The 13,658-nt window shown below is 38.7% G+C and overlaps 1 protein-coding gene across 1 annotated transcript in view; it reads right to left on the bottom strand.

The window, feature by feature from the left end:
- The window catches only part of LOC122805435 (retinol dehydrogenase 16-like), a 415,973-nt gene that overhangs the window by 172,888 nt on the left and 229,427 nt on the right, over window positions 1-13,658 (bottom strand). The window contains exon 4 of the mRNA XM_044075574.1: window positions 2,011-2,174. Coding sequence (XP_043931509.1) covers window positions 2,011-2,174 — 164 coding nt within the window. The remainder of the gene's footprint in view (window positions 1-2,010; window positions 2,175-13,658) is intronic.

Here is a 13,658-nt window from a genome sequence, read left to right as displayed (position 1 = left end):
ACTATCAATATCTGCTCTGCTTTTCCATATCAGACTAGTTATTTTATAATAGCTATTTTATACATATGTGTATATATATATATATATATATATATATATATATATATATATATATATATATGTGTGTGTGTGTGTGTGTGTGTGTGTGTGTGTGTATATATATATATATATATATATATATGTGTGTGTGTGTGTGTGTATATATATATATATATATATATATATATATATATATATATATATATATATATGTGTGTGTGTGTGTGTGTGTGTGTGTGTGTGTATATATATATATATATATATATATATATATGTGTGTGTGTGTGTGTGTGTGTGTGTGTGTATATATAGATATATATATATATGTGTGTGTGTGTGTGTGTGTGTGTGTGTGTGTGTGTGTGTGTGTGTGTGTGTGTGTGTGCATATATATATATATACATATATATATATATATATGTGTGTGTGTGTGTGTGTGTGTATATATATATATATATATATATATATATATATATATATATATATATATATATATATATGTGTGTGTGTGTGTGTATATATATATATATATATATATATATATGTGTGTGTGTGTGTGTGTGTGTGTGTGTGTGTGTGTGTGTGTGTGTATATACAGATATATATATATATATATATGTGTGTGTGTGTGTGTGTGTGTGTGTGTATATATATATATATATATATATATATATGTGTGTGTGTGTGTGTGTGTGTGTGTGTGTGTGTGTGTGTGTGTGTGTGTCTGTGTGTGTGTGGTGTGTGTGTGTGCATATATATATATATATATATATATATATATATATATATATATATATATATAGTTGCACATTATTTATGTCTGTGTCTTGGAATTTTCCTCCTTAGTCCACCACTGTAAATTTTGTATGTCTAGCTGAGCTTTCCAAATAATTAAAGCACATAAATAGAGAACAAAAAAAACATGATAAAAACAGCAACAACTTGTGATGCAGAGATAAACTACTAGATTAAAAATGAGTCCAGCAAAAGCAGTAGGAAAAAATAAAAGTAGCATTTATTTGCATGTACTAATTTTAGTTAACTGAAATAAATAAATTGATACACACATACATAGCTACATACATTTCTGATAAGCAGTCCTGTTTCAGCTTCTGTCATGCTCAGTACATCTATTCTTCCTACTTACTATGAGCGACAATGTGATATGCTCAAATTGCATTCCCGTTTTCTTTGCTTTTCTAAAATATACATTACGGTAATATTATAAACCTTACCCCAAGCTACCATACTGCTATTCATGTTACCATTTCAGTAAGGCCATACTGCATACCTCCTGCTTCCTCAATTTCCTAACTTTGAAAGCTCTTCAGAATTGTGCACAACATTGTACATATGCTCTTGACAATGCTGTGTAGAGAAAAAGTCACCTCTGAATGTCTTAACTATACTCCTGCACTATTCACCCTACAGTCCTCCTGCTCTTTGTCACTGCCCTTTCATACTCCATCATCTGATTTGGTTTTAGGTTGAGTATTACCTTCAAATCCTTTGTTTCCCGGTATCTGTCTGTTTGGTCTTAATATAAATTCCACCACTCAGAAACTGGAGACTCTTTTTCCTATCTGAGGTAAGTTCGACACTCTTTCATCATCAGCATATGATTTAATCATGCTGTCAAAAACCCAGATTGACATCTGACACACACATGCAAACCTGGACTTATCACAGCATTGAACCTTGTTGCATCCTAAGTGCTTATTGGCTTTCATCCTGACATTTCTCCTGTACAAGAAAATTGCCTCTGCTTTTAGATCAGACAGCCAGTCTGCAATACATTTCAGCATTTTGAGCCCCACCTCATATGGGTACCCCTCCCATTGATACTGTTATTATTGTTTAAACTCTAAATGATCAGATTATCTCCGTCTTTAATACAGAATGCCAGCGGTAACACAAAAACAAACGTGAAGGTATATCACTACATTTGCTTTATATAGTATTAAAACTTACATTTTTCACAGAAATCATGTCCATAGTCATCTTTAACCTCTGCTGGTGCTCTGTCCCAGACTTGTGAATAACTTTTAAGTATTTCAGCTTCACTAGTCATTAGAGTCTTAAAAAATCCTGGTTCAATGCAAGCTATATTTACTCCAAAGTATCTCATGTCTGTTCTGCAAAAAATGAAAAAAAAAACAGTCTGTAATGCATCTCCAAGCTCTATTTTATATAAGCAGCACAACAAATGTGCAGCAGAAAAGGCAACATTGTTAGAACTTCTATGTAGCACTACATCAAGGAATACTATTCTATCAAATGGTTGTCATGTTGTTGTTGTGTCTTTCGGCTTTTCCCAGTTAGGAGTCGCCACAGCGGAACTCCGGTTCGCTAATGATTGGCAGTAGATTTTTACGTGCCGAGTTGCCAGCTCTGATGCACAACCTTCAATGAAGGTACGCCCATTCACGCATGTCTCCACACAGAAGACGCTCTAACTGAGAATCGAACAGGACAATGTCGTACTGTGAGGCGACAATGCTACCACAGCACCACCACATAGTAAAGTTATTTGTTATTATTTTATTTTACTTTAATTTGTTAACAAGGCTAGTACACTGATCAATAATGACAAACTGTAAGTAGAGCTTGGATAAAAAACATTACAATAATCAATTAAAAATAGAGGTAAGATAATATTAATAATGCAATAATATAGCTGAACCAGAAATAATAATACACTAAGATAAGAGTAGTAATAAACATGCACTTCAGTGTGACTTCTGAGTGAGATTTTAAAGGGATTTTTGTTGCATGCATTTTTGCAATTGATATAAAAGGTGCATGCATCTCAACATAGATTGTTGCTTCTAGAGATCTATTTTTTCATGAAAGCCGTTTTTTTCTTTTATTTATTTATTTAGTTATTTGCTTACTTGCATACTTACTTAATTATTTAATTAATTTATTGACTAGATAGGCTCACTTTTGGGAAAACTGCCTATTTTCAGACTTAACCGGAAGTACAACATTCAAAAATCTTGAGCAGAGTTATGCTGAAGGCAGGTAGATACTGAACTACTCAAAACCAGATCTACTGGATACAATTCATTAGCACCTTATAGCCTTAACTCCCTGTGTTCAATTAGCAAGCATTAACATAGCATTTATATGAAATAAAGGCTCATTTAATATCTGAGAGCCCATTTTGTTTGCTAGTGAAGGATGCAGTACTGTATAAAAAGACTGTCGGTGCTGCCATATTTAGTAATCTATCACTCAGTAACTTTTTTAACTTCTGGATTTGTTGCTGAATGAGTAACTATGAAATAGCAGATACACTGCAATCCAAAAAGGCTTAATAGGATGGATATGCCTTAACTCAGAGATTTTCCCCACTGCACTGCACATTTTTGATTTAGAAACTGCTCTACCAGTGAGATTTTCCATTCACTGGTGTCTGCAAGGACAGTAGTCTCACAGAGAGAGCTGCAAGCAAATGTAGCAGTCTGGGGGAGCTGCTAATGTTAATTAGCCATGTGGTCTTACATGAAAATGTCATTGGCTCCTAATAAACTCAGCTAGGTGATTCAGAAAATCATTGGTCTGAGTAAAATGTTACTGTAAGAGGAAAAAGTGACTGCCAAAAAAACATAGTGGTTCCCCGTTCACACATATGGCAGTATTTGTTGTGCAGGTTAAGTTCAGCAATGATATTGAGATGGGAGTGTTAATGTGTGTATGTGTATGGACATGTATGTGCATGTCTGTAGGGGCATGAATGAAGCTGCATTCATGCATGTGTGTCTGTGTGCATGCGCACACTTGTGTCTATATGAGCTTGTGTGTACTTGTGTTTTTGATTTTGTGTGTGTGTGTGTGTGTGTGTGTGTGTGTGTGTGTGTGTGTGTGTGTGTGTGTGTGTGTGTGTCTGTCTGTGTGTGTGTGTCTGTGTGTGTGTGAGTGTGTGTGTGTGTGTGTGTGTGAGGGCACACGCTTGTGTTCATGTGTGTGTGTGTGTGTGTGTGTGTTTCTGTGTGTGTGAGTGCGTGCGTGTGTGTGCACATGCTATGTTCATGTGTGTGTGTTTGTGTGTGTGTGTGTGTGTGTGTGTGTGTGTGTGTGTGTGTGTGTGTGTGTGTGTGTGTGTGAGTGTGTGTCCGTGCATGTGTGTGCACATGCTATGTTCATGTGTGTGTGTTTGTGAGTGTGTGTGTGTGTGTGTGTGTGTGTGTGTGTGTGTGTGTGTGTGTGTGTGTGTGTGTGTGTGCTTGGGAGGTGAATATCTAGGAATATGTGGGTGTGTACATGGGTTTCTAAATGTTTAAGTGTCTGGATGCAGGGGGGGGTGCATTTGCTAACCTGACATATAGGCTGCTATGGGGAATACTAGTGAGGACAAGTTTGACAGTGCTAGTGGGTGATTCAGTGATATGCTAATGAGACAATATTGTGGTCTTTCTCATTGTGGTCATACCTGTCTGTGAATTGTATTTTCTCTCCATCACATTAATTAACCAACCTGCTTTGACAATTTGCATGAATGGTGAGCATTTTTCTGAATCCTAGACTTAGTGTTGTAGACATAAATCATGTTTAAACTATTTTGCTTCTGGAAAATAGGTCAAAATAGCTTTAAGACACAAGAGAGAACAACTTTAGAATGACGCTAAACAGCAGAAGATGTATTAGTTAGACATGGGCAAGAAAGCCCACAGGGAATTATAATGCTTTTACAAAGTCATTAAGAAATGAATATTGTTTATGAAATTTTCAGATACAGTTTATAACAACTTTTTCTTTGCTTATAAATATTTTCCTGCAAAAAGCATAGTACTTTAATTCAAATTAAGTCCAAAGCCATATCTACAAGGGTTCAGTTGCAGTTGAAGCAGATTTTGCACTTAAATTTCAGAAATAAAGGCAGAGGCAGATAGAAAGATTTTTAGTTGTTAATCATGGGATGATTATAAGATCCCTTTTCAGCCATGACCAACATCAGTTAGTAACAATAATTTAATTACTATCTCAAATGTGAAAACAAAAGTAATATGTTGAAGTTTGACATGGCCAATAAAAGATAACATTACAAAAGTTGATGTTTGTTACCTATATAGGCAGCTGATACATGATTCACAGTGAGTGTGTTTCACCAAGAGAGTACAGCAGGTGAGTAGACTATATGAAATGGACAATTGATTAACTGGTAACAGGTGAACCATTACCTTGCCAGCAACATTTGTACTCTTTCATGTGATGTCAGGGTAGCCATTATCTAGTCAGGAACACTTATACTCTTCTCTGAGATGATCCAATCACCTCTCTCAGTTTTGTATAGTTTTTGAGTTTTCTGATGTTTGGAGAAATGTGTTTGCTGTTGTAAATGTTATTTTGGTGGAAGATTTTCTCTTAAGGCCTTGTCAAATGGTGGTATGACAAGAGACAGGCACCTCTCTGTTGGATGTCTGAAGTGTGCATGCTATGGTTTGAGTGTGAAGTAGTGAGGCTATGGAGAAAGTAGCTGAATTGTAATAGTTTTAAGAGTGGAGAGTTTAGAAAAAAAGGGAAGTATTTGTAGTTATTGGCCGTGAGTTTTTCTTCTGTAGTCTTGTACTGGGTTGTTTCATACACTTTGATAAGAACATGAAGTGAGAGATGTTATTCCTAGGAGTCTGCACAATGTTAGTACTGTGGGATGAATTTCAAGCTAATCCAGGTAGGCAGTACTATAGTCTGGGCATCGGCTTTTGTAGTTCTTTGGCTTTCCTTGCCTCCACTGATGAGAAGCAGTTTAGACAAAGTAAAGTTGATGTAGCTTTAGTTCATATACATGCTGTGTGTGAAGGGTGAATGCTAGTTGCTAGTTTGATGGCAAACTTATATATCTTTGATGGCTTACTGTAGGGATTGCATTTGAATATTAGGATTATTGGGCAGTCTTTGGTAAGCTTCAAATAACAGTGTCATGCATGTGTTAATGTTAATGAACAAGTCCTTGGGTTTCAGCCGGTCACAAATTAGGCTGATGTCATTTTGCAGTTTGCTTTGGAGTCTGACAGCAGATGAGTTTGAGCTGAGGATGATGATATTGATATCTATTGCATGCATTATGGTAAATTAAATAGGAATACATTTATAAATAGGAATAATGGGTCAGATGTCAAAAGCTATTTTTGACAGCGCAGCATGCTAAAGGAAGACTTCAGAGCACTAGATGCAGATACAGTTTCAGAAGACATGTTGAAAGTGATCTGAGTAGTTAGCAGTTCTGCATGGGACAATTACAGATTCTGTCCATGTCTGTTGTATTCTAAAACACATCATGCACACTCAACATAACTTAAATATGACAAACTGCAATGTCAACTCTGTTTACAAAATCCTCAGCATATACCATATGGTGTCACAATGAACAGAAGTTATTACTATGGATTCCATCTTATTCCATAAGAATAACACAGAAAATAAAATAAAATTGCAAGCTGCAGTGAATGAATGGCAACAGGCTGCAGTAATACAAGCCTCTGATAAGGATGTGAATGAGCGAAGTAGAAGGCAGACAGTTAGAGGGAGAGCAAAGCTGCAACTAAACCAGTAAATAACTGATAGGTATTGCCTAGACAGACAGGTGATGCAGGTTGCCTGTAACGTGTGTGCTCCACATGTCTGTGCGTACCTTGTGAGGCAACCCCATCCCCCTTGAAACCAAAGTGTGTCTGAGCCTGGGTTTACTTGTGACTGGACATTCCAAAGACACATGGGGGTGCTGTGGGAGTGTCACAGACAGCTGCCAGTCATATCTTGGCAATATTCCTGGCAGTAATGTGCAGCAAGGTGGATGACTAAATATATTTTCTATCTACTCCCATAGAGTGGAGAATGTCATGCACCTGTTCTATAACTGCAGCTTCCCACATTAAATCTGTGCAATAGACTTCAGCTCATCCAGAAGCAGACAGATATATCTCTGAACTGCCAGTCTGTATGTGAAGCAGATGGCAGCATAACAAACCTCATAGCAACATAACGTAGAAGTGTCTGTGATGTTGCCATATGGAGGGAAGGTTGTCTGAAGGCTGCATTCCAGCAAGGTGAAATACCTGAGGAACTGCTAATGCTTAAGTACAGGAACACAGCTATGGTGTAAGCTAAGGACATCCCTCTCCACTATATCTATGCTGACAACATCTGTGTTTACTCCCCAAAACAGGTGATTGAGGTTATGCACTTGAGTTATGGCCAGTGACCCCCATACAGTAAACCATCAAACCCTGCAGAGAAAGCCTACAATAGAAAGCATGCAACAACAAGAAACACCACAGAGCATATGTTTGGTGTACTGAAAGTTATGTTCAGATGTCTGGACACATTCAGGGGTGCAATGCAATACACATCAAGAAGGCACCACAGATGATAATAGTGTACGCCATGCTACACAACATGCCAACTGGAGACATGGTGGTCTTCCAACTGCATATGTGGGTGAACTAGTCCAAGAATTCCAGATATCTGAAGATGACATCCTGCAGGTATCAGAGGCGGAGCAGAAAGATGTGGGATCAGAAGACACAGGTGTGGGTGACTGACAATGTGACCACAAGTGCAGGTCCAGGCAATACAACAGTGTCTGACACACTTTTGAGTCATGACAAGTCACATGTACAGAATCACACAGATTAAACTTTGTTGTCCAGGTGTTGCCCCACCACAGTATCATGGATTGCATATAATGATAATTATCCAATGGATGTACACACTGAGCATTGGACATAGCAACATACTTATCACATATAACATTATGAACATATACAAATCTATTACAGCAGGGATCATCAAGTGAGGGCGCAACTAATGCAGCTATGCATACAGATTCATATTGGTGTATCTGGGATTGGCACATGATAAGGCACACACATATGTGCAACACTTTCCTATCTGTCTGCTAGAAAAAGCTACAAACAGGTAAACAACTCAGGACACAATGTGGAACTGCTGTTAATATCACAAGCCAAATATAAGTAAAGTAATAAATGGACTCAGCTATGTTTAGTAAAACTGATGGACTCCCATGGTATCAGACTTGTCAATGAGCACAGACAGATGACGTACTCAGTGTTCTACACAACAATCATCATCACTGCAGGGTGAGAAAGACACTACTGAATAGAGTGTATCAAATGTCTGTGTTACACTAATGCACTCCAGGACACCCACAGTGATGGCTCACACAGCTGTCTGGTCGACCCCTACCACTTATAGAAACACTTGGCCCAGATTGTTCCCCAGAAGAGACTGATGGCATGATGCCAGCATGTGGAGGTGAAGAAGCATAACTGAGACTTGACTGCAGCAGATGGACCAGCAGTGGAAGTGTATGTACATTGGAAAATAGACATTGATGCCCAATGGGCAAGGTTGGTTCTGCTGAGAGGGGATCTTCCTGCTCAATGTGGCAATCAGCTAAGCAAAGTCAGGGTATGCAGAACCCTGTGCATACTACTGCATTTCTGTAATACTATAGAGGCCAGGGATTCTATGGACAATGCCACAGATAACATACTTTCATTCTGTGCAGCCAATGATGCCATTACCTCACCATGTCTGTGCTCCTGTCCTTTATGCAGCACACCTATCTGGTGTGCAACACGATCCGTGGCATGGGCAAATGCATGGATTTCAGATCCATGACATTGCTAGGAATATTCATTTACCTGTAGGAGTAATTAGACACCATCTGCCTATTCACACCAGATGCATTTCTATATCTGTTGTGATGGGTAGTATCAATGTGTTTCGGGAACCTGTCAACTTCAACAGCAGTCTCAAAATGGCTCTGTTGTTGCAGGCCTCATTCTGTCCACCATCTGATATCCCCTCATTGCCAGAATGGTAGGACAAGTTTGTTTCCACATTTGAGGCTACAGCCACATCCATATGAATGCCACCATCACCGTGTCACTGTCCTGTGTGCCAGTGGCCATGCAACCATACTGAGACACATTAGATGCCACATAGGCTAATGGAGGATACAGATAGTTGATGTATTAAAAGAACAGACAGATTACATAGATCAGAACAATGTGCTCACATCACATGCTGTATATCATTAAAGACATATAACAGATATATCTTACTGCAATGTTACAGATAATACTGACTTACCATTAGGTCTAGTCTGTGTATGGGTCATGGAGTCTACATAACAAGGAGATGACAATTATGTTACATATGCAAAATACATGATATATGTAATGAATACAAACATAGCACACACCTGACAAGTCCTTGTGGATATACAGCACAGTAGAAGATGGATGCAATTCAACTGTTTTTGGGAAACAAAGCCAGCGTTATTAGCCACATCATTGTCAGCATGGACCATTCGAACAGCATTAAATTATACAACAGGTATATGCATATATATATATATATATATATATATATATATATATATATATATATATATATATATATATCACTTGCTTGTGCATTTGATGATGATGCAGTCTGTCCTTTTAATGGGTAGAAGGATACAGTATTATTAGAGGAATAAAAGCAATGACATGCATGAAACATAAGTAATAGCATACCACTGGCATACTCTCACTGCTGTGAGTTTGTGTGTTGTACTGTGGATCCTGCTATGGTAAAGTAAAGGGAAAGACAATACAGTCATGTCTCCAGGCAATGCAATACTGACAGGATGACATATATGACACAGTAACAGTTGCTGCAAATACTCCTGTAACGTATGGTGCATGTGTTGGCCAGATGTTCTTGTGTAGGAAAACAGTGACATTAATATCATGTTTCCCAGGTCTGCTACACATTCCCCCGGATTTACTAATCTTCTGTGCAAGACCATCTTAGTCCTGCACGGAAGCGGCTGTTTAGGAGCAGGATGGTAGCGCTCCATGCATATTATTGAAGCATGCTGCCTGAGCTTTTAATCTTACATGGAGCATGTAAGAGTGCAGGGGGCATGTCTGAGAGCAGAGCTCACAGAATATACACGCCCCCGCAATGAAGAACAGCAGAAAGGGCTCAGAAATCAGCAAGACCACTCATAGGTGTCCACATATCCCCACCAACAGTCCCCCTCATGTACAGCAGCAAGTATATAGAAATAAAATGAACAAACCCTTTTTTTTTTTTTTTTTTTTTTTAAATCCAATTAAAGCTACCGTAGGTGTGCGGGTGTGCCCATTGCCTAGCTACAGTTAATGAAGCTTAAATGGCTGAAGAGGATAACAAGGAAGATATATGCAAATGAAGCAGCATAGCAATAGTGCAGTGGTCAGAGCATTCACCTTACGAGCAGGCATTCCCAGTTTGAGTCCCACAGCAGCATTCCATTTTCCATGGTAAAGCACGTCATGACCAATATTTTTGTTGCATAACCCACTAAATAACATATATGTATGAACTGGAGTGCTGCAGTAAATGCACATGTGAGGTGTCAGTGTCATAATGAATAAAGCACTAGTAGGTTTAAGTACCAATTAGCAGTAGTAAGCATATTTAAGCACTAGTAAGCGAGTTTAAGCCCGTTTGCGTGGGGGTAAGCAATGCCTACACAGGTTAAGCAATTTAGAAGCTAACTGAGTATAAGGAACTGTAACAGGAAGTTAGCAGTGCTTACCTCCACGCAAACCCACTCAAACCCACTTACAACTGCTCAAAAATACCTTAATCACTCTGTATCCAACTGCTCAGCAACAAAATAAGCAGCCTCTGCAAGGCTCAAACCCAGGACCCTGAGCACCATAGACAAAGGGATTTACCAATAAGCCATGTCAGATATACATAACCCTGATGTTTGTACAAACATATCATCCAGCCTGTCATTCAGCAGTACAGGAAATGTATTCCAACATGTAGATGTATGTGTTTGTGGTGTATATATATATTAATATCTAAACAGATGAAATATATCTATATATGTATATATATATATATATATATATATATATATATATATATATATATATATATATCTACATACAAATCCATGCATCTATGGATATATATGTCTACATCTGTATGTCTCACCATCGTCTTTTTTCGGCTGTTCCCGTTAGGGGTCGCCACAGCGGATCATCTGTTTCCATTTCTTTCTGTCCTCTGCATCTTGCTCTGTCACTCCAACCACCTGCATGTCCTCCCTCACCACACCCATAAACCTTATGTTAGGCCTTCCTCTTTTCCTGTTACCTGGTAGCTTCATCCTTAGCATCTTTTTCCCAATATACTCAGCATCCCTCCTCAGCACATGCCCAAACCAATGTAATCTTGACTCTCTGGCTTTGTCTCCAAACATTCCAACCTGGGCTGACCCTCTAATATATTTATTCCTAATCCTGTCCACCCTCGTCACACCCAATGCAAATCTTAACATCTTTAACTCTGCCACATCTAGCTCTAACTCCTGCTTTTTTGTCAATGCCACTGTTTCCAACCCATATAACATAGCTGGTCTCACTACCCTCTTGTAGACCTTCCCTTTCAATCTTACTGGTACACGTCTGTCACAAATCACTCCTGACACTCTTCTCCACCCACTCCATCCTGCCTGTACTATCTTCTTCACCTCTCTTCCACACTCACCATTACTCTGAACTATTGATCCCAAGTATTTAAACTCATCCACCTTCGCCAACTCTACTCCCTGCATCCTCACCATTCCTCTATCCTCCCTCTCATTCATACACATATATTCTATCTTAGTCCTGCTGACCTTTATTCCTCTTCTCTCTAGAGCATATCTCCATCTCACCAGGGTCTGCTCCACCTGTTCCCTACTCTCGCTACAGATCACAATGTCATCTGCAAACATCATAGTTCACGGGGACTCCTGTCTGATTTCATCTGTCAACCTGTCCATCACCATTGCAAATAAGAAAGGGCTCAGAGCTGATCCTTGATGTAATCCCACCTCCACCTTAAATACATCTGTCACTTCCACCGCAGACCTCACCACTGTCACACTACCCTCGCACATATCCTGTACCACCCTTACATACTTCTGTGACACTCCTAACTTCCTCATACAGTATCACAACTCCTCTCTAGGCACCCAGTCATATACTTTCTCTATGTCTACAAAAATACAATGCAACTCCTTCTGACCTTCTCTGCAATTCTCCATCAACAGTCTCAGAGCAAACATCGCATCTGTAGTGCTCTTTCCTGGCATAAAACCATACTGCTAATCACTAATCATCACGTCCTTTCTTAACCTAGTTTCCACTACTGTTTACCATAACTTCATGCTGTGACTGATCAATTTAATCCCTCTGTAGTTACTACAGCTCTGTACATCACTCTTATTCTTAAAAATCGGTAACATAACACTTTTTCTCCATTCTTCAGGCATCCTCTCACTTTCCAAAATTTCATTAAACAATCTGGTTAAAAACTCCACTGCCATTTCACCTAAACACCTCCATGCTTCCACAGGTATGTCATCTGGACCAACAGCCTTTCCATTCTTCATCCTCTTCATAGCTATCCTTACTTCCTCCTTGCTAATCCATTGTACTTCATGATTCACTATCCCCACATCATCCAACCTTCTCTTCCCTCTCATTCTCTTCATTCATCAGCCCCTCAAAGTACTCTTTCCATCTGTTCAACACACTCTCCTCGCTTGTAAGTATGATTCCCTCATTATCCTTTATCACCTTTACCTGCTGCACATCTTTCCTAGCTCGGTCCCTATGTCTAGCCAATTGGTACAGGTCCTATTGTCCCTCCTTAGTCTCCAACCTTTCATACAACTCTTCATATGCCTCATCCTTAGCCTTCACCACCTCTCTCTTTACCAAGCACCTCATCTCCTTATACTTCTGTCTACTTTCTTCATCTCTCTGACAATCCCACTTCTTCTTTGCCAACCTCTTTTTCTGTATACTCTCCTGTACTTCCTCATTCCATCACCTAGTCTCTGTCGTCCTTACAGCAAGTTATATACATGTAAACAGATATATATATATATATATATATATATATATATATATATATATATATATATATATATATATATATATATATATATATATATATAGGTATATATGGAAATACATCTGTAGATAACAATGGGAACATAACAAAAACATATATGTCCACATGCACCATTAATGGGGTTAAGAGGCCCCAGTCAACGTACGTCTTGTACAAATAGGTATACCCCCACACAACTAAACATGTCTGCCCTGCAATACACTCCAACTGTTACACATCCCATAACCAGGCCCTGACACGACATGGGCACAAGATGTTTACAATACTCCATCCCACCTGTATGATGCCAGGCTGATATCAGTAACATATCATGCAGTACAGTCTGGCTCCCCTAAGGAATGTACAATGTGGAAGCTATCAACATCCCTAAGATACATATACACAGACACATATATGCAGATACAAGTATACATATATATATATATATATATATATATATATATATATATAGAGAGAGAGAGAGAGAGATAGATGTAACTACATATACACATGCAGAGATATGTATAGTAAGATACATATGTAGAAGGTGCACACAATATGGAACAGCCACTATGCCTAAAGTTACCACCTTAACAACCGGACACTGTATGAGCCACCCATACAAATGACAATTGTTGCCTGCAACATGTACCCACAGA

This window comes from Protopterus annectens, chromosome 6.part1, assembly GCF_019279795.1.
Source record: "Protopterus annectens isolate FY-2018-M chromosome 6.part1, PAN1.0, whole genome shotgun sequence".
NCBI classification, from domain to species: Eukaryota; Metazoa; Chordata; order Ceratodontiformes; family Protopteridae; genus Protopterus; species Protopterus annectens.
Note: the sequence above shows the minus strand (reverse complement) of the source record. Positions and strands in the feature narration are given on the sequence as shown.